At 48.0% G+C, this 27,571-nt stretch overlaps 2 protein-coding genes across 2 annotated transcripts; one reads left to right on the top strand and one right to left on the bottom strand.

The window, feature by feature from the left end:
• Positions 1-566: 566 nt before the first annotated feature.
• On the top strand, positions 567-14,114 carry Fcmr (Fc mu receptor). Its single transcript, XM_057769997.1, has 8 exons — positions 567-706; positions 7,933-8,271; positions 8,913-9,044; positions 9,875-10,094; positions 11,139-11,290; positions 11,565-11,723; positions 11,829-11,887; positions 13,513-14,114. The coding sequence occupies exons 1-8, from the start codon at positions 670-672 to the stop codon at positions 13,687-13,689; spliced, it is 1,275 nt and encodes a 424-aa protein (XP_057625980.1). The 5' UTR covers positions 567-669; the 3' UTR covers positions 13,690-14,114.
• Positions 14,115-15,952: 1,838 nt separating this feature from the next.
• On the bottom strand, positions 15,953-19,661 carry Il24 (interleukin 24). Its single transcript, XM_057770926.1, has 5 exons — positions 19,497-19,661; positions 18,557-18,619; positions 17,547-17,705; positions 17,062-17,136; positions 15,953-16,036 (listed from the first exon to the last, which is right to left on the bottom strand). Exons 1-5 carry the CDS (start codon positions 19,659-19,661, stop codon positions 15,953-15,955), a joined length of 546 nt encoding a protein of 181 aa, XP_057626909.1.
• Positions 19,662-27,571: the final 7,910 nt, after the last annotated feature.

Genomic DNA, 27,571 nt, shown 5'->3' with positions numbered 1-27,571 from the left:
TGGGGCTAAGACCCCCCAGGAATGATTGTCTGCCTGGTGGGGTGCCTGAGGCTGTGTTATCTCACTTTCATTTATTCTCTAGATAGAGTGCAGAGAAAATTAGTGAATTGCTCAAAATCTGTGGTTAATATCACACAAATAGTAGGGTGTTCACAAGTGTTCTTCAGGGGAATTAACTGACAGCCCCTTAAGACTTCAAGCAGCTGCGCTTCGGCCCACAAAGCCTTTGTTGTTGGGAGAAAACTGGAGCTGAGTCTGTGTTATCCTGAAGACAGAGAAACAATAAATGACTTTAGTCCAGAAACCAATCAATGCATAGGAATCCTGGGAGGCCCCGCTGAGAAAGATGTCAAAGCCCAGTAGCTGTCCAGAGCCCCGAGTTTCTTACAGATCCTTTGAACTCTAGTCACCCATTTTTATATAATACATGTTTTCTCAACACTCGATTTCCGCTGTGGTTTGCTGATATTTTTTTTTAGACAAAGGCCAGTTAGCAAACAGGACAGATTATCATTTCCTCATTTTTAAACCCCTACCCCTCAGGGGGGCCAGACTCTCTTTCGAGCACCCGACTGTAGAAGGTTCTCCCAGGTGATCGCTGTCCAGGCGATCACTGTGTCTCCGCCGTACTCCAGGGGCTCCTGTCTGGAATCTGGCCTCCAAGGAACCATGTGTCTTTGGCTCTGGTTACTTTGCTTCCTGCCAGGTGAGTACTGTGGGGGAAACACTCCCAGCTAATTACCAGGTTTGAATTAACCAGGGCTAATTCACCGCCAGCCACCTCCAGCCCTGAGCAAGAGCAGGCGTTTGGAGACTGTGAAGTGCTGGCCCCTCCCAACTCGTGTAGCATTCTTCCCAACTCTCATCCAGCGCAGCCGCTAGGTTTTCGAAGGCTGAAGGTGTCACGTATCCTAAATAGTCACGTATGAGATCTGAAAATAGATGTCTTCCTAGGTTTGTTCTTCTTGTATCTATTTTCTCTTTCCTTAGATCTTTCTTTTCTTTTGCACTCTTGAATTGGCAGCTATTGAGTTCAAATGAAGACTGCCTAACCTAGTCCCTAAACCTCCTATCCGGCACCCCCTTATACGGTCACCAAGATCTGGAACTCAGTGTGCCTGAAGCCTTGCCTGAGAGACTTCACTGTGCCATACAAACCAGCTATCCCATCTGTCCTAACTGTCTCTAACATTATAATGTCATCCAATTGTTCCAGCACCTACTCTTATCTTCTAAATGCACCACACTCTGTTGTGTCTTCCAGCCAAACAGGCTCTTCTTTGAACAAATGCTACAGATTCCTGCTCCCGTGCCCTCGCTCTGGCTGTCCCTGCTACGGAAACACCATCCCTCCCAGTTTACGGTTCTTCCCAAACCTACTTACCTCTCGTTCTTGAGCACCCTCTGAGTCCAGTCAGTCACATCATAATTTGGCTCAGTGTGCTTATCTTACTTGGTCCATCAATAACATCTCCTTTGCGAGAGCTAAGCTTTGTTGAGGATCTGATTGGATTAAGAAATGCGCAGGTATTAGTCAGGCTTACCATTGGATGTGGTGGTGAGGATGTTTCCAGAGAAAGTTAACTGAGGGAGAAGCTCCACCTTGCCTGTGGATTGGACTATGGGCTGACTTCACGGATAGAATAAAAACAGGAAAGAGAGGAAGCTGCTGAGCACTGGGATTCACCTTCCTTGTTGATCCCCCACACACGCCATTCCACCCCGAGATATAATCCAGCAGCTTCATGCTTCCGCTGCTGTAGCTTCCATCCCATGGCGATCTCTACCAGCTCTTAACCTTCCTCACGCTGCCACCCTTTAATACAGTTCCTCCTGCTGTGGTGACCCCCAACCATAAAATTATTTTTGTGTTGTTTCATAACTGTAAATTTGCTACTGATATGAATGGTAGTGTAAATATCTGTGTTTTCTGATGCACTTAGATGACCCCCGTGAAAGGGCCGTTCAACCTCTAATGGGGTCGCAGCCCACAGATTGAGAACCGCTGGTCTACGCCCTCAAACCGTGAGCCCACGTAGACCTTTCATTACTGAAGTTTCTTCCTGTTAGGTATTTGGTTGCAGCAATGAGAAAAGTAACTAATCCAGGAAATTTATGCCAAGACGTGGGACCCCTGCTTGAGACATCTGACCTGTGGCTTATAGGCCTTCAGAACTCGTTTTCGGGAGGCGTCTTGAAACAGGGATGGTTAAAGAAGGTCTAAAACGCTGTACGCAGAGGTTAATTAGGGTATTCTGGTGTGAGCGCATAAGACCAGAGTCTCTCACACACAGGGGAACAAGGACTCCATCAGAACTTGGAGCAGGAGCCATTTGTGTTATAACACGGTGAAGAATCTGGCTGTAATCTGTTTGTGCCTCCATAAGCTGAATGATCCTGAACTCAAATGGAATAAGTTGTTTGACAGGAGAACTGTAAATGTGGCGTAGCATTCAGGCAGTGGCGTGGTTACGGCTCCCTGTGTTTACCCAGATTTACAGTGAGAAAGAAGAGAAATGTGTGGGAAATGCTCCGCTCAGCAAAGGAAGGAATGTGAACTCAGTTAAAGATGCAAATAGAGCAAAGAACTATGATTCGTTAAGAGATTGGTACAGTTAAGGGCGGTCTTAGTTAGGGTTTCTATTGCTGCAATGAAACACCATGACCAAAAGGCAAGTTGGTGAGGAAAGGTCTTATTTGGCTTGTACTCCATGTCATTGTTCATCACTGAAGGAAATCAGGACAGGAACTCATCAGGGTAGGAACCTGGATGCAGGAGTTGATGCAGATGCCATGGAGGGGTGCTCTTTACTGGCTTACTCCTCATGGCCAGTAAGTTTGACCAACTTATTTTCTTATGGAACCCAGGACTACCACCCAAGGGATAGCAACACCCATAATGAGCTGGGCCCTTCCCCCATTAATCACTAATTAAGAAAATGCCCCTACAGGCTTGCCTGAAGCCCAATCATTTGGAAGAATTTTCTTTTTTTTTCTTCCATTTATTTTTGTTTTGAAAAAATTACTTTTCATTTTACATACCAACCCCAGTTCCCCTCCCTCCCCTTCTCCCACCCTATCCCCCTCCCCCTTCCCATCCCCAACCCACTCCTCAGAGGGGGTAAGGACTTCCTTGGGGAGTCAACAAGGTCTGGGATACCAAGTTGAGGCAGAACCAAGCCCCTCTCCCATATCAAGGCTGAGCAAGGCATCTCACCATAGGGAATGGGCTCCAAAAAGCCAGTTCATGCACCTGAGATAGGTCCTGGTGTGACTGCCAGTCACCCCACCCACAACACATCAAGTCACATAACTGCCGCTCCCATTCAGAGGGTCTAGTTTGGTCCCATGCAGGTTCCCAAGCTCTCAGGCTGTCAGGAGTCCATGAGCTCCCACTAGCTCGGGTCAGCTGTCTCTGTGGTTTTCCCCATCATGATCTTGACCCCGCCCCTTGCTCATATGATTCCCTTTTCCTCTCTTCAGCTGAACTGCAGAAGTTCATGGAAGCATTTTCTTAATTGAGGTTTCGCTCCTCTGAGATGACTTTAGCTTGTGTCAAGTGGACATAAAACAATCCATCAACCCATCACAGGGGGAAACCTCCAACTCTGCAACGGGACAATAGAAAAGATGACCTGAGCTCGGTATTTCACCTCTCGAACAAGAGGGTGTAGTGATGAAAACCAAGGCTTCAGAGGGTGACTTTGGAGAGTCACTTCCCACCTTCTACCTACTAAAAGCAGGGTCACTCGTATTTTATCTGCTGCTATGCTACATACTTTAAGATAGTTGGCCTGTGAATTTCCAGGCAGTTTTCTCTCTGCCTCCGGTCTCACCATAAGAATGAGAGGATTACAGAAGCATATCTGGGATTTTGCAAGGGTTCCAAGGACTGAACTTGTCAAGCTAGCAGTTTCTCCCGTTGCGCCCTCCCCTGGACCTCCAACAATTTATTCTTGATTCATTAGCATGAGGATGGGTTTGGTCTTCAGCCCTTGGATGGTAGTATTATTTGCCAAGACAGAAAACTCCTTTATGAGCGAGCAGGTTTAGGAAGAGTTATCTTCTGGCTGTTGTTAGATATTATCTTAAATAGTCAATGGAGTCCAAGGGCCAGAGCCAGTTTGGATCTCAGAGGTAGTAACAAGACTAGAAGCAAACATGTGCTGAGCTAAAACTTTACCAGCACCTGTATTTAAAGGGCCCTAGAATAAATGAGTTAGTACGGAAAGAGCAGGGAAGACACAGGTACCAAGCTCTGTGCTAGTCCACCATTGAGGGGTAAATGGAGATAACTAAGTAAGCGAGGAGCCAGCACGCGAACAGCTATGGCAGTATAGCATCAGGGGGGCACAAAAAGGGGTCCTAGAAGGGAGATTCTGGTGGGTCAAATGCTGCCAAGGGGACCAGTAAGATGGGGACAAACAAGCGATCAACAGAGACAGCCACACGACAGTTGTCTTGACGTGGATGAGAGCAGTTTCGGTGGACTTTTAGAGACCAAATTTTGATCGAATTTGATCAAAGAGAAATTGAAGGAGTGGATATGAATTTGTTGAGACATTTGAGAAAGGAAACAGAAAAGAGCAAACAGCAGAGTTTTCAAGGTGCCACTATCAGGGCTTGTGTGTGAGCTGTTGCGGTGCTGAAGAGAATTCAGTCGATGATGCAGCAGAAAAGGGGATCATTACAGACAGACATTCTAAATCAAGAGGAGGGTAGACTCGAGTTGCAGCGGAAGTAGTGCCCTGGAAAAGGAAAAGAGGGCTGTTTTCCGTGGCAGAACTGAAATCAGGGAACAGACCTATTCACGTGCAGGTTGCTGTCTATGGGAATGGGACGCCGAGTGGGAAGTTCTCATGCTTTTAAATGTCTTATGACGTTTGTTTGGTTTTGTATATTTGGGGCATGTGCCACAGCATGCGTATGGAGGTCGGGGGACAACCTGAAGGAGTCATCTCTCTCTTTCTCCATCACGTGGGCACTGGGAACCAAAATTGCCAGGGTTGTCAGCTTGTGCCTTCACCCACTGAGCCATCCCACCAGCCCTCTCGTCCTTTTTAAAGGAATTTAGAATTTCACAGTCGGGAGGGTAGGTAGGGAAAACGCTTGCCACGAAAGCGTGAGAACCTGAGCTCAGAACCACAGCAGTCACATAAAAAGCCAGGTTCAGCGGCTCACACCTAGGAGCCAGAGCTGGGGAAGTTCAGGCAAAAGGATGCCCAGGATTGCTGGTGAATGGGTGAGCTACAGGTCCAGGCAGAGAGAGCGTCTGCCCCACAAACACACACTTGTAACCTATAGCCCTTTTGATAACACACAAATCCCAAGCAGTTGTCTTTCTCCTTTCGAGCATTCTGCTCCTGTGTGGGTTGAATCCCACTGCTGCCTAGAAAAATCTCTGCAGTGGCCTCAGCCCTCAAGGCCCGACCTTATTTCACCTTGCTCCGCACTGTGAGAAAGCTACAGGGCATCACTCACGTCTCAAACGTGTGTTTTCACCCAACTGTATACTGACGGTGACTTTTCAGACTATGTCATTCCCTCTTCTGTCGCCAGCAATTTAGTCACCAAAATCGAGATTGCAAACTCGATGCCATTCAATTGCCTCTACAACATTAATATCACATCGGTGGGTTCCTTTAGACACCTTCTCCCACCTCCCTTTTCTTCCCCCAAATCGCTTTTAAATGGCCAAGGATTGTATCTGGGATGTTCATTTAAAAAGTGGGTCCTGCAGCAGCCTAGACAGAGAGAGTGCCCGTGTCCAAGGACAAGACTGCTCAAAGGCACCAGCGAGCTCTCTGGGTGACTCATGTGGACAGCAGCATCTCAAACTTACGAACTGAAAGACTGTACCTGCCTTATCTCTGTCTTGGAAATCTGTTTTTGTAATCCTGGCTAGCTAGTTTACCCTGGAACCTAGTCGGGTTTTTTGGTATTTATTTGTTTGTTTGTTTGTTTGTTTGTTTGTTTATGATTCCTGCGGTCCCTAGATCAGGTCTCCTCTCATGAGACTTTGCAAATATGTTACCTTCCATTGCCGGAGTCCAGGCAGGAACCCCCGAGTGAGCTCTGCTGGCAGTAGTTTTAAACACTATTGGGTTTTGTGTATGCTCTGCACGGTTCCCGGGCAGACCACACGCTTCTGACTGACCCCTCTCTGCCTCTTCCCCTCTCTGGCATGTTAGCATAGCTATTTTTTCCATCTCAATGCTTCCTGTGGATATTGTCCAGCCCTTCACCCTTGCCTAACCCCCATCTCTAGCCCATTTTTCCCCACCTTCCTACACCTCAATGCTCCCCTCTACCAGAAATATCCTAATCTAGAAACCTCAAGCCCATTGACATTCTGGTTTTTTATTTTAACTCCCTTTGACTAAGTCATCGGAGCTCTTCAGAATGCACACAAACATTCAGTTGCAGATAAACGTCGGTAAGCTGGCAGGTTTCCCTGCTGTGTTGTTTCTCACATCCCCATCCTGATAGAGGCAGTTCTTGTCCTCTGAAAGGCCCGTCTCACCTCCACCTTAGTCCTCCAGAACACCTAAAGAGACACATGCACACTTTGCCTTATCAGTCCTTATGATGCTTAGAATAAGAATGGCCCCCAGAGGTTCGTATGTTTGAATGCTTGGTTCACACTTGGAACTGTTTGCAAAGGATTAGGAGGTGTGGCCTTGTTGAAGAGGTGTGTCACTGGGAATGGGTTTTGAAGATTAAACTCCACACCATTCCAGTTTACTCTCTCTCTCTCTCTCTCTCTCCTTCCCTCTTCCTTGTGGATCTCAGCAACTGTTCCAATACCATGCCTATCTGCCTGCTACCATGCCCCCCCCACCACCACAATGGTCATAGACTCTAACCCTCTGAAACCATGAGCCCTAAATTAAATGTTATTTTCTATAGTCTGGCTTGGTCATGGTGTTTGGCCACAGCAATAGAAAAGTAACTAAGCCTTCTCTCAGTATATGGAGGCACCTGCTGGGCCCCACTTACATGGTCTTCTGTGGCTTTAACCTCTTCTGTCGAGGGTTAAATTACACTATCCTTTTCTCCCCTGGCTTGTTGTGGTCCACAGCTTCTGCTCCTCCCTGCTGTGCTCCCTCTCAGACACACATATGTTCATAACCACACATGTGCACTCACACTCATGCCTACCTTGCTTTGGCTCCCATGAGTTCTCTACACTAGTGACGAATATCACCTTTTCTGTTGCCCTTCATGCCCGTTGGCTCAGGGTGCAGCTTGGATATCACTTCTCTCAAAGCCTTACTCCTGGGACACCATCCCCTTGGCAGCCTGAATCAGGTGTTCCTGCTTGCTCCCTTTGGGGAGCCCTGAGGTATCTCTCTCCTGGAATCTATTCTATGTGCTATAGAAGCAGTCTGCTGGGATGACTTACCACATGATTGATCTATGACAGGGGGATGCACATGAAAGGTATTTAATGGATGAATAGTTTGATAGAGTTGGAGGGGGGACTGGGTAGAAGAAAGGATTTGAGAAAAAGGGGATCTTGGAAGCTAAACGTGTCACCTTTCTCAGCCCCATACTGAAGTTACTTGGGGGCTGTGTGTCACTGTGGTCATTCCAGGCATAGTGTTTCTCTTTGGAGTAGGCACTGTGGTTGTGTCTAAGCCCTTACAGTCTCAGGTTTAATTATGAGGCTGATGCTGATGACATGGGATGGGCACAGAGTAAGCCTGAAAGAGAACAGGACCTTGAAGAAACTGAGCACGAGTCAACAGGCAGAGATCATCCTAGAGCTGAGCCTGGCTAATGCAGGGATAGGCTAGATCTAGGGAAGTGTGTGAGGGTGGTCTGGGGTCAGCACTAGGTTTGGAGAGATGCCTGAGGTTGAGGGTGTGGCTGAAGTTGAGACACATCTGGATATAGAGCTTCTTCTGCATTGATTTCTTCTCCCTACAGTATCTGGGACGCTGAAGGTCCTCCCGGAAGTACGGCTGGATGCCGAGTGGGGTGGATCCATTACCGTCATGTGCCCACTCCCTCACCCTCAAACAGGTGTGAGGATGTACCTGTGCCGGGAGATGACTGACCCCAGGATATGTGCCACTGTGGTATCCAACAGCTTCGTCAGGAAGGAGTATGAAGGACGAGTCGCCCTGCTGCCGTGGTCGGATCAAAAGTATTTCCTCGTGGAGTTGACCCAGCTGACCGAGAGTGACAATGGAGTCTATGCTTGCGGTGTGGGTGGACACACAGACCGGGGCAAGACCCAGAGAATCACCCTGAATGTCCATCCTGGTAGGTGCTTAGGAAACATTCCCAGCTGAGAAAACAGGCAATTTTGTAACTGTGACTGTTCCGTGCTGTGTTAGGCAGCCCAGTGACAATGCAGATCGACACAGTCTAAGACCAACACCCCAGCCTAGAACCTTCTATCCACAAGGGACAATGGAATAAAATGGGTGCTGTGTGTTGCCTGTCCTACCCAGGGCATGAGTGGAGAGGTAGACATTAGGCTGAGGGAACCAGAAGAAAGTCCGTGATGGTCCTATGTACTTATGAAAAGTCTCGGATGAATGGAAAGGAGAAAGACTCCCTGATCAAATCATATCTAGTTCACATTGTTACTATATGGTCGGGACCTTCATGTCTTCTTACCCCTGACTTTTCCTCTTTTCAGTAACTTCCTAACATGCACACGACTGGTTCAGCATCTTATAATCCCAATAGCCCGATGGTCTTATAGGGAATGCAGGGTGTGCTCGTGGGAAAGACCAGTTCCTTGGGGAGGGGGAGGGGGACATGTTCAGCTCCTTTTCTGCTTGTCTCAGGGGACCATGCTCATCTCCTGACAGCCTCGCCCAAGTCAGTGTCTACTTGAACCTCTAGTCCTTTCTCCTTCCTGGTGATCACCAGTGTATCCCTCTTGCCTCCAATAGACTACGAACCATTCTGGGAAGAAGAGCCTCCACCTGAGCCTCCACCTTGGTTTCACAGATTTCCGCAGGAGCAGATTCCCAGCCGGTTCCATGAGGTTGAACATGTCACTTCTTCTGAATCCATATCCAAAGGTCAGTCCTTCAAATTGAGATTTACAGAAGAGGGATTTTTTTTTTTTTTTTTTTAGTTCAAAGAGTGGCTGGCAAAGCGAAAATGGGCTTCCCATGCTTTCTTTGTCCCTGCCTTAAGAGAGGGCCTTCACCCTACAACTAGGACACCAGGCCCTAGTTGGAGGAGTCGCATATCACCACCAGGTGGTGGCACCAAACCAAAGTAACAAAGTGCCCAATTGACAAATGCCAGCTCCTTTTTCAAAGTCCGGGTAGGGCAGCTGGTTCCCAGCTGGAGGTCATTCCACTTCCGGCTATCTGTAGGGCTGTCTTCTGCCTGCTGGTAGCTAGTGGTTTTAACAACTCTATTTGACACTTAAACGATGACGGTCACGCTAAGGTTTCCATGGCATATAACAGATCAGTTAGACACACTAATTGAACATTGTTACACTAGGAGACCCTGCCGGGGCCAAGAGAAACAGTGTGACTGGGCAGATCATAGGTCGGCGGGTGTGACTGGCAAGGATGGGATGGAAGAGAATAAATGAGCATAGAAAAGCAAGAGACGCCCCGCCCCACACCCCCGGCCCCGCACTCAGTACATGGTAAGTGCTTCTGCCTGTGAAGTCAGGAAAGGCTTGTCGGAGAAAATGATATTTGAAAGAAGCATGTATGAAAATTTCCTGTGCAGATGGCATGTTATAAAGGCAATCCAGGCCATGAGCACCGCGAGGACAAAGGGAGCATGTATGGGCAGAAGGGGAGCAATGACGGAGCGAGGGAGACACACTCTTGCAGACTGGAGAATACGGTTGATCACTATTACCTTCCCCTTCTCTCTCTTGAAGTGGCCACGCCAGCTCCCAGGACCGAGGCCCCTCCAGCTCACCAGCCCTCCAGCACCGTTCCAGTCACCCACCATCCCAGAGTTTCCAGAACATCTTCCACAACAGCTGCTAGGTCCCCAGCCCTCCTGCCTGCTCCCACAGCCTCAAAGACCTCAGCTCAGCCTGCACTGCAGCCCCTAGCGGCCAGCTACAGCCACCACACCAGACTCCAGGGGCAAAGGTAAGAAGAGTCTGTGTTTAGGGCCTAGCTGCGAAGAGCCTTGGAGTCAGCTTGCCCCTTCTCGGCTTTGTCTCCAGCAGTCCCCCGAGAAATGCTGTTTTTGAGTGTGCTATGAAAATGCATTAGTTTCATTTACAAAGATGCGCTTGCCAACAGCCATTTCTGACCTTATAGAAAGGCTTGGGTCTTTCAATCATACAGATTCATTCAGGTCTGTTCTAATGAATAACTAAATGAGAAATTTTAATTAATTTAAAGTAATTAAAATTAATTACTAATTAATAAATGTTAAAATTACGCTCATCTTTTTTCCTTTCCTTTTTAATGCCGCTAACACCTTTAAATTCCTTATTTAGGTCCTAAATATCGGAACTAAATGAACCACTAGGGGGCAGCCTTATAGCAAATGCGCAAGAAAACCCACAAGTATTTTACAGTCTGAGCGAAGATGAACTCCCAGAATCATTCAAACCCTATAAGCGAGGAAACTGAGGCAATGAAGTCTAAGTGGTTTCAGTGAAGACAGGACTCTTGATTCCTATTTCAGAAATCCACGTAATAAACAGTTTCTAAATGTCAACTACATGCCTGGCACCATGCAGTGTCTTAAGACGTTAAAAAGATAAAAGACTCCAGGTCTGCCTAATGCAAGTCGGCCCGTGAAAAGGTTTCTAGCGGCGGGAACAGGAGCTGTTATAGAAAGTCCTATAGACCAGGCACCTTCAATTCTTTATATTTCCTTTGTTTTATAGCCCTAACAAATTTGTGGCAGGTTTTATGATTCCATTTATAAGGAAATACGGCTCAGGGAAATTAAGACTCGCTCAAGACTACATAACCAGTAAAATGCGGAACTTGATTTGAACCCAAGACTCCTGACCCCATAAACAAATCTCCTCGGTGGGGTGATGGAGGGGGTTTTGTTCACAAAGGGTCAACTCTGAGTCATCTCCAAAAAAGGGTGACCGCACTGGCTGAGTCTTTACGTTTCTTTTCCTCATTTACCTTCTGTGTCTTCCTTTCCCTTTTTTCCCCCTGACCAAGAACACCCCACCACAACCCACAGTATGAGAGAGAAGACCAACGGCTTCACATCCCTGTCCTAGAATTTCACATCCTGATTCCGGCCTTCCTGGGCTTTCTTTTGCTGGTTCTTTTGGGACTGATGGTAAAAAGAGCCGTTCAAAGAAGGAAAGGTGAGCAGCTTGAGGCTCTGGGTTTCGGTTGGAAGAGCTGAGATACCAAAAGAGAGCAGAGCATTCCGATCCAGCTTGAACTCCCAGGGACGGTGGGTGGGAGATGGAACCTAGGAGGGCTTTGCCCTTCCTCCTGCGCTCTGCACCCTGGGCATCTATGCATAGGTCACACACTGCCAGGCACCAGAGAGATGTCCAGTTAGAGGGGAGGAGATGCAGGTGGCCACCGGCATCTGATGCCATGTCCTTTTCTCTTCCCGGTGACTCCCTGAAGCCTTTTCCAGGCGCGTGGGCCGAGTGGCGATGAGGATTCGAGGCCGGGAGGCGTCCCGCCAGTTCCCCGCACAGCGCCCGGGTGCCCCGCAGAGACCACGCTCGCAGAACAACGTCTACAGCGCCTGCCCGCGGCGTGCGCCTATACCCGACCGAGTGGGTGAGCGCACGCACGCGTGAAGCGTGGAGACGGGAGGGGCGCAGGGGACGGGTGGCGGCCAGGCCTGCAGAGGCCCAGCCCTCACCGCTTTCTTCTGCCCCGTAGGCCCAACAGAGACTCCACTCCTCAGTACCCCAGCCTCAGCAAACCCCGCCCCGCCGCAGGTAAGCTCCGCCCACCCCAGCCAGTGATCGGTGCTCAGCCGGGCAAACAGGCGCCTCTAGTCCCCGGTACCCCAATTGGTTGTATTTGGTTCCTAGGTTGAAGCCCTCAGGAGAACTCTGGTTACCTTACTTACCTGGTCAAGCATTTCTCTTGGGATAAATGGATGCTGGATGGCCTTAGTCAAGTAGAGAATGATAAAATATGTGTAACCCTGCAGCGACGGTAGTGTAAAAGTAACACTTAGGTTTCTAGAAGGCTAGAGAGGGTGAAAGGTACCCCGACAGTTTTAACTCAGTGTGAGGGAGAACATTCTGGAAAACTCATTTAAAATGAGAGGCGGTAATGTGGCCATCAGACTTTATCCAAAGTGACTGGGCAGAGATGCAGCTGTTCAAACAGAACAGGTGTGTCCTTTTGTTTTTCCAAATTAAGGAAAAATTCTTTAAGTATTCACAACGTCTAAAACAGTGGGTTTTGTAGTCAGAAAAATATTAATAAGGGCTCTATGTGTGTGTTAATTAGTGATAATTAATTAAATACAACAGACCTAAAAAATGCAGAGCTCAGGACACGGAGGCCATGTCTTCCTCTGAAGTCAAGGTTCAAACCAGAGGGACCAGAAGAAGTGGCTTAACCCATGACACCAACCCAGGGTTATTTGCTCTAACAACCCCAACAAGCTTCCATGTCCATGGTCAGTATTCAGTTGCCAGACCAAATCCTTATTTCTACCCACAGGGAAAGTGGCTGTTTATGACCATGACCCTGAAATTCCATATCTCACTTCTACTCGCCTCCCATTAGCTGTCTTGCAGGCACATCTGCCTTCAATGGAGGTTATGAATGTCATGCCTGATTGGCAATATATTGATTAAATGATCACGTGTCTGGCTAAAAGGGGAAGAAACCTGTAGTCACCTCCAGCCTCTTGAATGTGTCCTCTCACCCACATAAACCCCCTAATAGTCCCCAAGGCTTGGGGGTGACTGGCCCAGCAGAGTCTGTCTTCTTTTCCTGTGGATCTGCCCTATGGTCATTATAGTACTTGTACCCTGTTGGAGTCTTGACATAGCCTTGTCTTCTGAGAACTAGCTGCCATGAAGGAGAAGTCCTAAAGCTTCTGCCTGGCAAAGAGAAGCACCCTAGTGCCCACATGACCTGCAATCTCCCTTCCTCAGCTGCCCAGCCCTTTTCTGGAATGCGGTCTTGTGCCATGTCATGGCTTCTCCAAGTCCTTGCAGAGGTCTAAGAAATGACTCACCCCACCTCTGAATAGTTGCCGGAGAAGGTGCATATTTTTCCTACAAGTCATATCCCTTTGTCCCCAAGGGGAGACTTCTGCAGGTGGGCCTCCTTCACACCGTATGATTTCAGTCTGAACCCCATGTAAAGCATATCCTGCCCACGTTAGAATGAAATAGTTTCCAGTTATTTGGGGGTGAGACTGCACCCTGAAAAACCCTGGGGCTGGCCCACTTAAAGGAGTTCAGCCAATTCTGCATCGTTACCACCTGGAACTCAGCAACCATGTCCGTGTGGTTCCATTCCCTGCAGCGGATATCCACCTAAACAGATGCTAAAATCATGCAGCCAGAGCTACTGACACTCCTTTGGTTGTTCCCAGGTACTTGAAGCCCCCTGGCCTCACACCCCACCTCTGAAGACAAGCTGTGAGTATGTGACCTTGGGCCACCAGCCTGCTATCAACGTGGAAGACAGTGATTCAGACGATTACATCAATATTCCTGGCCCATGTCATCTCCCCAGCTGTCCCCCAAGGCCCAGATCTTCGTGCCAATGAGTCCTGCCTGTCTGCTGATGTCCAGCACCTTTTTGATTTGTTTATAGAAACCCTGTTACCTCCCATGTCCCATACCCCAACTTGAGTCTCGCCTGATTATCTGAATGCCTTGAGAATGGTCCTATTACAATTTAATTTTCACCCCATTGATGCCTCTGCATTCATCGGGAGAGCTCTGGACATACAGAGCATTAATTTGTCATGACGGCACCTGTCCATTCTGTGTCACCTAACATCCTAGGGGACCTACAAGATGCTTCATCACTACTGGTCACATGGTCTTTGCTGCCTTACTCCTAGCTCATGTGGCATCAGACTGGATCATAAGCCTGGCTGATCTTCCCAGGCCCTGAACCAAAGGGCATAATGAGCTTCTACTTTTCTTGAGTCCCATGTCAAGGGCAACTTATTTGATATGATGACTTATTCTAAATTTTTAGAACTAAGTTTTCGTTAGTGTTAGAGACACCACACACACACACACACACACACACGCACAAATCCTCTTTAACTCCCCATCACTTGGTATAAATAACCTGACTCCAGCATCTCTCTCTTTCAGAAAGTCTTGGCTATCTCCTATCTTCTTCTATATCTTAGCACCTTCACTTTGATCTTAGCCAAACTATCACCTCTCTGCTTTGTCAGTTCCAGACAGCTCATAGCAAGGCATGGGAGCAAAGCACCCTGGGGGATCCCACAAGGTCAGGGCTCTGCACTAGCACTTCCAGCACGGAAGAAGAGACATCCCACCCGCTCATGCTTCATGTCTGATGTTTAGAGCAAGGGTAGAGTCAGGCGCGTCTGGAATTGACATCAGCTGCAGAGTTCAGGCATAGCATGAGGCAGGAGAATGCCAGTTCTTGCGTTTGAGAAGAAGGCCTTTCCCAGATACACAACACAAGCTCCCTGAACACTTTCCTAGAAATAGAAGGAAGTGGCTACCTGAGTCTAGCTGCCTTTCTTTGCAAGGTATGTCATCACAGGTTGAACACTGCATCCAGGTATGAAGTCACTCTCAGCTTGACACATCATATTAAACAGATAAGGAAAGAATGACATCATAAGAAAAGATGGGTACTTGGAGAAATCGGGGAGTTAGGTGGGTGGGAAATCAAGGAAAAGGTGAAGTTCTGGAATGAATCGGCTCTGTTTTAGCCCACATTGTAGCTTTCATCATTTAGTCTTCAAATTAGTGTCCTTTGGTGGAGCAATAACTGTAGGTGGAAGTTTCTGCCCTGCCTGGTCCCAAAGCTGTTCAGTCCTAAAGAAACACACAGGGGCTTATATTAATTATAAACTGTTTGGCCTCTTAGCTCAGGCTTATTATTAACTATCTCTTACAATTTAAATTAACCCATAATTCTTATCTATGTTTAGGCACATGACTTGGTACCTTTTCTCAGTGAGGCATTCTCATCTTGCTTCCTCTGCATCTTACTGATGACTGCATCTCTGCCTTCCCTCTTCCCAGAATTCTCCTAGTCTGGTCGCCCTGTCTATACTTCCTGCCTGGTTACTGGTCAATCAGTGTTTTATTGAGCCAGTTTGGGTGACATATCTTTACAGTGTACAAGAACATTTTCCCACAGTAAATGACTCAGGGGTTAAGAGCACTGGCAGCAATTCCAGAGGACCTGGGTTGGATCCTCAGTACCCACATGGCAGCTTACAACTATCTTTAACTCTAGTCCCAGGGGATAAACATACAGGCAGACATAACATCCATACACATGAAGATAAATAAAATCCCAAGTCAGTGCCTTCCTTTCCAGCCCAGCACTCTCTCCCCATGTGATTCTCAAGCACCAAAGTTGACTCAGCATCACTCATTGTTCCCCAACAATTCAAAACAGACAAAAATAAATAAATAGAAGCAACCCAGTTTAAACATTTATTGAGCAACCATCCACTGCCCCCATGCTGTAGCCAAATCACAGGAAATACCATGGAAGCATGGGGCACTACATTCTGCTGCTTTCGTGAAGCGTCCAAACTCACAAATAAATATGGTTACCACTGAAACAGTGACAGTGATTTAAATAAAGTTGTAATAAATACGCAAATCCACCTTGTGGATCAGTTACAGCATTCAAAGACACCGTCCATGACTGTCATGTGGACTGCTGAAGAAGGAAGTCTAAAGGGAAGCCTGAGCCAACCATGGAGTCAGTCTGTGTCCACACATCTGAGGACAGCATGGGTATAAACAATGGCTTGAAATGACATGGAGGATGAACGAGGACATCATCCTGACCGACAGTCAGAGCCGGTAGAATTTCTGCATCCAGGTCAGGAGAATGTCCACTTCCCCAAAGGCTTTCACCAAAGCTGCTTCTGTGTCCATCTGCAGCAAATGGAGAGTTAGGGGTCAGGGATATTGACTTTGAGAATAGTTTCCTTCCAACCTGGCTTGCCTGAAAGGGACCTGACTCCAAATTAGCTGAATCACCTGGGGAATGGCCTCTGATAAATGCATCCACCCATCACTTATACTCCATCTATGTGTATTTTGTTTCCAGGGTGAGGAAAAGGGGCTATTGAGTAGTGGGTAAGGAGCCAGAGAAGAACACAAACCTTGATCATAAGAACCATGGGATGCCACGTAGGGGAGATGTGGTGAGCTCACTGGGTGGATAAGCATGCTTTTGTACATCCCACCATGGATTTTAGACTGGTGTATCTGCTCTCCCATAAAGTGATCAAAACCAAGCATGTTTTCTTTGAGGGTGAGGGTACTAGGCTTGATATTTGGATTTTCTTTTGTGTGTTAATCTACAAAGATATAATGTAATCCTTTATATGTTTTATTCAAAATGAGACCATTTGAACATTGCAGAAACGATGCAGATGTGTTGGAAAGTCAGTTACCCACCTTCTCTCTCAATTCTGACATTAGGGACCTGTAAAACTTTCTTTTAAGGGAAGTCCTCAATAGTGAACAATCTTGTAAGGAAAAACAATAGCATTTCTGTTTGAAAACTCACAGGAGAGGACACTAAGAGAGACTTACGTAGATCTAACCTACATGGGAAGTAGAAAAAGACCAGATCTTCTGAGTAAATTGGGAGCATAGGGACCTTGGGGGAGGGTTGGAGGAGAGAGGGGAGAGGCAGGGAGGGGAGCAGAGAAAAATGTAGAGCTCAGTAAAAATCAAAAAAAAAAAACTAACAGGAAAAGAAATCACTTCTGCAAAGTAGATGCTTATTTTTGCAAATATACGTGTCTCCCTCCCGGGTCAGGTAGGTGTGGGACTAGCCCAGAGGAGGCACCTGCATTTGAGTCTGCATTAGGTCTCTGGGGCACTCCCCTGTGACAGTTCAAGCTTGCCTGCTTCTGTTGGGTGGGCCCAGTTCCAGCTGCTAGCCTCACCTGTTTGTATGCTCTGCGGAACAGCAGAAACCGCCGGCGTGCGCTCCCGCTGATGGGAAGCATGTCCTCGTCCTTCTGCGGATCAGCAAGAAACATTCCTAAGGTTAGAGCAGAGTGGAGGTTCACCCCTCCAGCTCTTCCTGGTGCTATCAGGGTGGGGCTTCCAGATCCTGTGAGGTCTGCACTGAGTCCCACACTCTCAAGGAAGCCAGAGCCAGAGTCCCAACATAGGACAGGCTGTACCTTTCTTCCCACCAAATCTCTACAGTAGAAACATCATCTCCATTTCACAGATGACAAAACTGAAGCCCAGAGAAGTGGAGCGCCTTGCATGGGTTATCTCTCTGGTCAGAGCAGATGGAGACCTGAACCTATAACCCTTTTCTGTGACACCCAGGACTCGGTGTTGGAATGGAAGGATTGGATGGGGGAGGGGCAGATTCTCAAGTCCACCATTTCCCAGGCTCCAGTCATGATCTACTCACACTAGGCTGCAGTTTTGACATGATGGCAATGAAGTTGTTGGCCAGAGTGGAGAACTCCTTCAAACGCTTTAATTTAGCTATTTTGCCATAGTAGTTTTTGAAAACGGTGTCCAGGTAGAACTTCAGCAGACTGTGGGCAAGGTAACAACTCTCAGCATCCTGGGGAAGAACCAAATCGTTGAGGCATCTGCCAACCCTAACCCTAAAGAGAAAACCCATGTGCCACTCAAGGCAAGATGAATGCCATAGGGTCTCCTTGGAAACGATGGTGGCACTAGACAGATCTGAAGGGATGGCGAGAGTCTTGTAGAACAAGTGATTCACAGAAGGATCCCAGACCCCAGGAAGAAGATGCCAGCCCAAGGTGACTCAGCCATTCCAGATGCTAGCCTGGCTCCCAGGACTCCTGGCTCACCACCCAGATGATATTCCCTTCCTTCTCTACTGTAAGACCTCATTAACGTGATGGATCCTGAAAGGCATTTGGACTCGGACTTTGTGATTGAGACAAGGAAAATGACAGGAAGGAGAAGAGTGTGACACCTGATGCCCTTGAGCCCAGCAAGGGCCGTCTGGCCCTTTCTGCTCCCGAAGCTTGGTGCCCTCAGGGGGTATTCTGTGCATGTCATAGACTGTCTGGAGCAGTGGTTCTCAACCTTCCTAAGGCAGCAACCCTTTAATATAGTTCCTCATGTGGTGACCCCAACCACAACATTATGGTAGCAGGTGAGAGGAAAGGATGGAGGTGAAATACCGACTCACTTCAGTAAATGCCCGCTGTGTTTCCATAAGCAAAAGAAAGATGACTGGCAAGGGCCTGACTCAGTGGAAAATGATGCTTATCAACCTCAACCCCCACCCTTTCGCCTACCCACAGAGTAGTAACGCCAAATAGAGACCACCCTGCCTCATGTTCTGCCCTGTCCTGTGTAGGGTCACCTCCAAGCAGAAGGGAAGGGCTCCCATCAGCCCCTCCTAGAGATCTATCCCATTCCCCACTATCTGATTACCGAGACATCCTGAAGAACCTGAGGCTTCAACAGCCGGATACTTGTGATGCCATCCTGAGTTTGCTTTGGGAACAGAAAGAAAAGATGTCTTCAGGTTAGGGATCTGCATGTAGGAGCCAATCTTGCTAATACACTGTCCTCCCAACTCCAAACTCTATCCCATCTGTGAGCTTCGGAGGACAGAGGGACCAGAGGAGGTCCCAGGACAGGACATAATGAGCTTGCTCCTGGGGAGGCTGTACAGGTCCTGCCTACAGAAAACCACTAAGCTTACTCATCCCAAAGGGGCACATGGACCCCCAGGGGTCCTTAGAGCCTGACCACAAACTTGAAAAGAACCCTTTGCTTCCTTTAGTCCTATGAGACACAAGGAAATGGAGCCTTTCAGGGAGCCACAAAGGGTAAGGTTCATCTCCGTAGTTCACATGGGAACAGGTGGCTGAACCTAGGAGCTGACTCTTACTCTTGGAGGACTCTCCAAAACGCAGAGCCTCTCACCCTGCTCCTTAAACTTGAGCCAGACTCATCCAGGATGAAGTAGAATCACTCAGGGTCCCTTTTACGCCCTTTGGACTCTGATTCTTTGACTGGTGGCTGACCACAGTGACTGGGCCTCAGGTTCCTCATGTATAGCACTAGGCATATGGAACCTCCTGACCTCACCAGGGTTCTCTTTGTTTGTTGTTTTGTGTTTTGGGGTTTCTCTGTGTATCCTTGGCTGTCCTGGAACTCACTTAGTAGACCAAACTAGCCTCAAACTAACAGAGATCTGCCTGCGGCTGCCTCCCAACTGCAGGGATTAAAGGTGTGCGCTACCACCATCCAGCTAATCAGGGTTCTTATGTTAGAAACTGAGAGCTGGAAAGGGATCCATTGTCCTGAAAAGATACCCCCTATAGGGGGAGCACCATGAAAGGATCCAGGGCTAGCCTCTACTTACCACAGCATTCTTCACAGCCCAGAAGGCCTCCCACAGTTCTGGGAGAACGACCCCTTCAACTCGGCAAGGCCCAAATCGAAACTCATGACCCTGGAGCCCTGGCACTTGGTTCCAGAGAAGAAGGATGAGGGTCAGGCAGGACAGAGTCTGTAGAGCTGAGCTCATCTGGGCAGAGGAAAGGGCAGGTGCTTCTGCTGAAGGAAAGGAGGCGTTAGCCTGAGCCAACCTCTGACTCGGAACCCACACCCCCAAACAACGTTCCCAGAGGTGATACAGCCACCCTTAGGAGCACACAAATGGGATGCCTGGGGCTAGAAAAATGCTGTGGTTTGCATGTTTCCACCAAACTCCTATTTAGATCCGCTCCCTCCTGTGAGGTACATAGAGGCAGGACCTTTAAGAGGATGAGGTTACCACATCTTTGCCTTCTTGAGTGAATTCATGATTGTGAAGATTACTGGTTGATGGGCTAGCTAGCGTTCAAGTGGGTTTTGTAAAAGCCAGCTCAGCTCTGCCTTGCCTGTGCCTTCTTGTCCCATGATACCAGACACTGTCTGGGGCTGAGTATGCAGGCTGTGCTTTGGGATTATCAACCAAAAGGGTCGAGGAAATGTCACCCTGATATTAAACTTGCCAGAACTCTGAGACAAGCATCTTTTCTTTATAAACTATGCAGTGTCTGATGTTCCATTAGAACAACAGAACAGATCCTAAGACAGGTGGGTTTCCAGGTAAGAACACAGCAAGCCTTGCAGGATGCCCTGGAGTGGAGCAAGGGTCTTGCTACCCTCCAGCTCATAGCTGCTGGCGGTGCTACCTCTCTGCCCTCCATCACCGTCTTCATCCACCTCCACACGTGCATCTCCTTCCTTCTCTATCCCAGTCCTCCTGGCCACCAACAGAAATGGGACCAAGAGGAAGGAAGAAGAATTTGGCCAAGAGCACAAGAGACCCCAGACTCAGGAGGAGAAAGAGCTCACTTCATCCTTTGGTTTCTAGGACCCGCTTTTGAGTCCTAGAGCAACTTCTACAGATCTATTTCTCCGTCAGGAGGCAAGCAGCCTTCACCCCGCAACACAAGGTAGCCCAGGGTTGTTAACAGAGGCCCACAGGGAGAGGCACAGGAGGCAAGTCTGGGTCACACGCTCAAGTCTGCCACCTCAGTTGGCAGACGCGCTCCTAAGAACTGATCTTTCCAGTAAGCGAAATCAGAAGGAAGGGCATGAGTTCCAGGTGAGTCATTCTCAAAATGCTTCTCTGAAGGGCCCGTTGGGAATGACTGTGTGGCAGCCCCTCAAGCGGGAGTCAGTGCCGTGCCTCCATGACTACCACAGAAAACTGTTTGCCGTGCCTCCCTTGCTCTTTGCTTCTCTTCTCTCTCCTCTTTACTCCTCCACCCCATCTTCTACAACCGTATAGGAGCCGTCTTAGTCATGTCCTTGCCTGACACCTGAAGAAACTGTCTCCCAACCCCAGAAGGGCAGAGAGGGCAGAGAATAAATACCTGGGATAGGGAACAGGTGCCCAAGGCCAGAGCCCATTGTCAAAAATCTTCCCATTCTCTTCTAAGTGCTATAGGCTTCCCAACTCCTCGAAGTCCATCTCTGGATCTCTTACCCCCCTGGCCTTCCTCCCATACAACCCCAATCCTCCTTGGTATAAGCTGGAGTAATCAACTCCTCATTCAGTTATTTCAAGAGGTTGGTATCTGCCAATCAGCCCTTAAGCTGGCATTCCCCCAAAAGGCCACAGCCTAAAGCTTCAGAGCAAAGGCTATGGGCAGCCCCCACCGCTCACCTCAGGTCCTGAAGTGATGCTAGAGGCTGCTGATGGAAGCGGCTGGTTGTTTTTGTGGCAGGAAAAGTTGGGCAAGCTCCTCAGCATTCATCGGTAGAGGATATCCTTGTAGGTAGCAAGCTCCCGTCTCAGTTGTGTATGCAGGCAAGGGAGCTTGGAGAACTGTATATAAGGGGTCTGGCAGGCAGGGGCGGGGGCAGAGAGGAATGCAGAGGAAGGGAAATTGGTCATGCTTCCCCAGAGAATTACTTCACCACCTAGTCACCCTTTGCTGGGAGACAATGGGGGAAGTGCAGACATCAATCCCTCAGGTGAGGTCAGCTGAGGGACTGGTGTCTGCGCTTCCCCACTGTCTGGGAGCAGAGGCAGTCACTTTCCTAGCATCTTTGAACTGTAGTTCCTACAGCTACAAATTTTTATTTTTAAAGATTCGAAATTATGCCCAGTGTTACATGCATGTCATCCCAGCACTTGGAAGGTAGAGGCAGGAGGATCAGAAGTTCAAATTCATTCTTGGCTACAGAGTCAGTTTAAGACCTGTCTGAGTACTTGAGCTCCTAGTAAAATGAACAGAAACAAGAACAAAGCAAACAAACAAACAACAAACAAAAAACCAGTCTGTCTGATCTACTTTCCCAGAGAAAGGATGTGAGGAGAACATGTAAAAGCAACACAAAAGTACTCTGCATATTCTCTATACATGGAAACTGTAGTGATACTCATTTGTTTTTAATAAATAAAGTTATTTATTTATTTATAAGGTCGGGAGTAAAACAGCCACACCGATCAATTTAAAGACCAGGTAGTAGTGCATGCCTTTAATCCCAGCCCTAGAGAGGAATATAAGACGGGAGGAGACAGCTCTTCTCAGACACAGTCTCATTCTGAGATTCCTAGATGCAGGATCGCCATTTTGAACTGAGGTGGAGGTGAGAGCCAGTAGCTGGCTGCTTTGCTTTTCTGACCTTCAGGTTGAAGCCCAATTTCTGTCTCCAGGTTTTTGTTACTCATGCAACAGTAAACTTTGCATTACTATGCAGATTGCCAGTCTGTTATACTATGTACTATCAAATTCATTCATCAATTATGCTCTGTCTGTGATAGAGCAATAGCCCAGAGACCAAGGCTAGCCCATAAATACCTTCCTTTAATCCTCAGGGCCAGGCATCTTAGGAGTTTCCTGACATGCATCCACCCAGTCTCTGGGGTTACAATTGTCCTGAGTATATCTCTCCTTAAGCACTGGGAAAAATAGTATTGTATTCATGGACAGGCCCACAAATTTGGGGACCCTAGTGCCCTGATAAGCTAGCCCAGGCCTAGGGTGCATGATGGAAGTACCAGCGTAGACAAGATACCTGACCGTATCTCTTCCACGCTCAGAATAAGGGCATTGTCGAGGCTATGCATCTCCAAAGGCATACCCAGAACTTGGGCATGTAGAATGGCTGACTGAAAACACACAAGGAGCAAGAAAAAGCACAACCAGGTTGGCCACAGAAGCCTGGGGTATATAGGTGCATTGTGGGAACTGATACTGTCCCTGAGAGATGTGCAGACTGAGAAGGCCGGGGCAGGGGGCGGCGGGGGGCAGTGATTAAATTGGTTTAACACTTCCTATAGGTTTTTGCCCCTGTCCTGGAGGAACACAGTCTGGGATCCAGTGGGCTAAGAAGTCAAAAGTTGGCCATCCGCAGGCCGAGGCCAGATCCACCATGTCACTGCTCAGCTACAAGCAGCTCGCATCTTGAAAATAGCTTTACACTTTTTAGATTAATGGCAAGAGGAACCAGAAGAAAAATTTTATTTTGTGACAGCTGGAAAAAAAAGTGATATTCAGATTTCAAGTATGTGTGAGTAGGTCACAGTTACGCCTTGACTGGCTGCTTTGGAATCACAGCAGACGTTACCCGGCAGTGAGTGAGACCATGAGAGCCACAAGGCTTAGAACATCCACTCCGTGGCCCTTTGAGGAAGTTCACCACACCTTACTAGAAATCACCCTCTGCACGGTCCAAACATCTCCTTAGGCCCGGTCCAGACAAAAGACATGGACAGTAAAGTAACAAGACAAGAGTTGGAATGCCATCTGCTCAGAGGGAAGAGAGGACAGGATGTGGCGTGGACTGTTGACAGAGCGGGAGGATGGTCTCCTGCTGTGTGTGACAGCAGCATCCTTCTCTTCACAGCACACACTGTCCTGCTCTATTGGCATTCTTGGCCAGCAGCTTGAGTCCTCCTGTTTCTGGAGATGCTGAGTGTTACATTCCTGTCAAAAGAATTCAATAACCATGCCCTAGTTGTAATAGGACATATAGCTCAGAAGTTAAGGCTAGCCCATAGTTACCTTTCCATCCATCCCTACATCATTCCTAAAACCTACTTCTGCTTTTTCAAAAAAACAGGTTAAGGAGTAGGGCAAGAGGCAAAGGGGAGGAGGGAGCAACTAGGCAGCAAAGGCAGGAAGCTGAGAGGCAAGGACCTCAGGTTAGTTGCAGCTCTAAGTGTCTGCTGACGGACTGAGGACTGACTGATGAGCTAGGCTTGTTCCAGGGCAGGCAGGAACAGTGCCAGAAGGCTGATGATCCTGGCATGGCTCTGTCTGAGGAAGGGAGCACATAACTGTGATCATCTGCTCTGGGTGAGCCTCTCACCATGCTGCCCTAAGAAGGAAGATGAGAAGAGAAAACAGAAGCCCTGGCCCAGATCTCCGGATTCTGACTACAGGCTCCATGGGTAGCAGAGCTGGCTTCCTATGAGAGCCCTTCAGGTGTTCCATCAGCCTTGTCTTCATCTTCATCACAGAGGCCCCAGTGGGCCATGGGGACAGAGTGGCACACAGTTCTGCCCCAGAGTGTGGTCATGAGCAAGCACTAACTCTGTTGATTGAGTGCCAAGCCTTCCCCAAAGCTACTGAATCAGAGCGTTCATTTTAAGAGATGCCTAAGGAGGCTCTCATTACATTGTGAGACGTGGATCCATAAAGCACCTGAGGGGCTTCTCCCAGTGCAATCCACATGGAAAATATTTAGGACCCAGGGTGTCCAAGTCGAAGGAGAAAGAGCTAAAACAGGAGTTCTCGGTGAATGGTTTTGTCAGCAGGGAACTGTGGGCAATGTTTGGAAACACTTTTGGTTGTCCTGACGGTGGGCACTACTGACATGCGGTGGGCTGGACTGGGAGAGCGAGTGAGCTCCTGCCATGCTCATCTCTGCCGTCTCCGGGGAGAATCATGTCATCTAAGACATCAGCAGTGCTGTCGTGTGGCGCTCAGTGGAGGGCAGATTCCACACTTACTCAGATTTCATTCCCCCTCGAAACTCCTCTCAAGGAACTCAGCCACGCTGGAGTTGAGTTTCTCTCTGCTTCAGGAGGAAATGGAAAGCTCACTAAACCTGAATTGCCTCTTCCTAAGGGGTGGGAAAATGCCCAGCAAGAGAGGAACAATGAGCATGTTAATCAGAATTTCTTGAAGGCCAAAAGATAGGAGAGAGTCATGACATCACTTTTCTTCCAACGAATTGAGCTTAATCTTTATTTTAAGAGATTTTATCTCCCCACGGTGGGGAAAACCCATGCCGTAATGACACGGGACACCTGGGCATTCCATGAGTCCTTTGCCCTAGCAGCGGAACCAGTGAGAGAGGGCCAGTCTGCCCCCCCCCACTCTCCTCCTCTCCCCTCCTCTCCTCTCTTTCTAAATAGAGTTTCACTAGGCTCCCCAGACTGGCCTTAAATTATTGATGTTTCTGCCTCAGGCTCCCAAATGCAGGAAATAATATGATTCAGTTGTGTGAAATGCTCAGAAAAGGCAAAGCTACAGGGGCAGAGAACAGGTTAGCTGCTGCCCATGACTGGGTTTGGGGCAGAGCGAGTGTGGGCAATAGGAATGAATGGCAAAGCACACACTGTTCATGCTGGGGATAACCAAGTGTTCTCAGGCAGTGGTCCTCAGCCTTCCTACCGCCGAGACCCCTTAACACAGTTCTTCACGCTATGGCGACCCTTCAGCCATAAAATTGTTTTGTTACTACTTCATAACTGTAAGTTTGCTACTGTTTCGAATTGTAATGTAAATAATATGATATCCAGACGGTCTGAGGTGACTCCTGTGAAGGGTTGTTTCATCCCCCAAGGGTCGCGACTGAGAATTATTGTTCTAAAGTTATAGCGTGGTGATGATTGCTCTACTCTAAATACATTTTAAAGCTATCAGATCCTATGCTGTAGCAGGTGACCACAGGGATCACCTTCATAGTCACTAAGGTTGGTCCCAAAATGCTACCCTTTTCCTTGTGTCCCATCCATCCTCCCTACCTATAAGTTACTTGTTAGAATTACAGAAAGCATTGTTTTCCCCTTGTCTTTTGCTCCCATGACAACAACGGTCTGTTTTTGTGTCATCAAGGCCATCCTTCAATCCCTGAATTTTATCCATCGCAGAATTCCCTTCTGGTACATGACAGATATTTAGTCAGCACTGTTGGATAGGGGATGTCATATGACTGATGTGACGTCATTCCTTCTCTTCTCTGGCACACAACTCTTAAAATCCTTGAAATGACAGTTTTTTTTTTTTTTTAATGCTACTAAGACAGGCTTTAGGATGGAGGATACTTGCTATGAAAAGCAACCAGGTCTTTAGAGAAGTGAAGCTCAACCCCCTGCCCTATGCACACACCTCTAGGTAGGAAGAGAGGCTGACGATTGAGTTCCTCACTGAGGGCCTATGGCTCAATCCTTCTTAGGGACTCAAAGTTAGATACACTCCCAGATAGGCAGATAGAAAGAGAGGCCTTGGCTAGGTAATAAAGGTGACAAACTTCCGACAGGCTGGCTTCTTCCTCACTCTCCTGACCTGAGACAAAAGCCTGGCGGCTTAAAACAAAGGCCTTGTGGGCTTTTTTTCTACCAATAGGCCACTTCTAACAGACTGACTCAACTAGTTCAAGGCCCAATCAGGATACATTTACACAGCTGGGTGGTGGTGGCGCACGCCTTTAATGCCATCACTCAGGAGGCAGAGGCAACAACACACAACAGATGCCTTTCTTCAGTTGCTGATTCTCTTGCTCCTGTTTGTCTTGTGAAAATGTTTCTGCTGCTACCTGCCTTTTAAATCTTTAACTGGCAGAGAAAACAAATCCATTCAAGACCCCAGACACTTCATGCCTATGCAATGAAGCTTCCCTGAAAACCCCAAGGGGCAGGGTTCAGGGAATTTCCTGGTGGCTTCAGAAGGCAGTGTGCTCAGACAGGCTGTGGAGGCTCTGTGAGCCTTCGCACATGCCTCCTCCCCTCGTGTTTCTTCCACTTGGCAGTTACAGAATAAATAAGCTGTTTTCCTGATTTCTATGGGTGTTTCAAGACTAAAACAGAGGTCATAATAAGAACCTTCAGTTTTCTAGTTGTTTGCTCAGAAGCAGAGAAGTAGCCTGGACTTGCAATTGGCGGTTGAAGTGAGGATGCTCCCCCCACACACCCTGCCACCCCATTGGAGGACCTATCTTGTGAAGGTTAGTGTTCACTGTCTACCTCATGGGATCTCTAGTCACCTAGGAGGCCAGCCTCCGGGCACACCTGTGAGGGATGAGTTACCCCCTGGACACACCTGTGAGAGAGTATCTTGTTTGGGTCAATTCAGGTGGGACGGCCCGTACTGAAAGAGGTCAGCCCCATTTCCTGGCCTTGGATCCCAGACTGCACGAAACAGGAGAAAGCTAGGTGTGTTCCAACATTTATTTGATGTGGGGTGGCCCTTTGCATGCTGTGAATATGTTTTATTACCATTGGTTAATAAAGAAACTGATTTGGCCAATAGCCTGGCAGAGTAGAGCCAGGCGGGAAATCCAAGCAGAGCTACAGGGAGAAAAAGGATGGAGTCAGAGAAATGCCAGCAGTGACCAGAGAATCAAGATGTGAAGTAACAAGCCACAAGGATGTGAGTCTCATGGGTGAAATCTAGAATAATAGAAATGAATTAATTTAAGTTGTAAGAACTAGTTGATAACAAGCCTGAGCTAAAAGACTAAACAGTTTGTAATTAATATTAGGCCTCAGAGTGGATTTTCAGGAACTGGCAGGTAGGAGAGAAGCCTCCAGTTACATTCATTGCTCTCTGCTTCCTAATTGTGGCTATGGCATGGGCAGCTGCTTCAATCTCCTGCCATCCTGACTTCCTCACCATGATGGGTTGTACCCCTGAACTGTAAAACAAAATAAACACCCTTTCCTCCAAGTTCTCACTTTTCTGATCAGTGGAAGCTATCCTCTGTGCT

The sequence above is a fragment of the Chionomys nivalis genome, chromosome 5, assembly GCF_950005125.1.
Source record: "Chionomys nivalis chromosome 5, mChiNiv1.1, whole genome shotgun sequence".
Lineage (NCBI taxonomy): Eukaryota > Metazoa > Chordata > Mammalia > Rodentia > Cricetidae > Chionomys > Chionomys nivalis.
The sequence above is the reverse complement of the archived record's forward strand: the minus strand, read 5'-3'. Positions and strand labels throughout refer to the sequence as shown.

What these genes read in the sequence shown, in the direction of transcription:
- Fcmr (XM_057769997.1), top strand. Translation starts at nt 670, where the DNA reads ATGTGTCTTTGGCTCTGGTTACTTTGCTTCCTGCCAG. An exon ending in AGCCGTTCAAAGAAGGAAAG is followed by an intron (nt 11,291 to 11,564) that starts GTGAGCAGCTTG and finishes GACTCCCTGAAG; the next exon opens with CCTTTTCCAGGCGCGTGGGC. An exon ending in GCCTATACCCGACCGAGTGG is followed by an intron (nt 11,724 to 11,828) that starts GTGAGCGCACGC and finishes TCTGCCCCGTAG; the next exon opens with GCCCAACAGAGACTCCACTC.
- Il24 (XM_057770926.1), bottom strand. Translation starts at nt 19,661, where the DNA reads ATGAGCTCAGCTCTACAGACTCTGTCCTGCCTGACCCTCATCCTTCTT. An exon ending in TGTCAAAACTGCAGCCTAGT is followed by an intron (nt 17,137 to 17,546) that starts GTGAGTAGATCA and finishes GCTGATCCGCAG; the next exon opens with AAGGACGAGGACATGCTTCC. An exon ending in TCCGCAGAGCATACAAACAG is followed by an intron (nt 16,037 to 17,061) that starts GTGAGGCTAGCA and finishes CATTTGCTGCAG; the next exon opens with ATGGACACAGAAGCAGCTTT.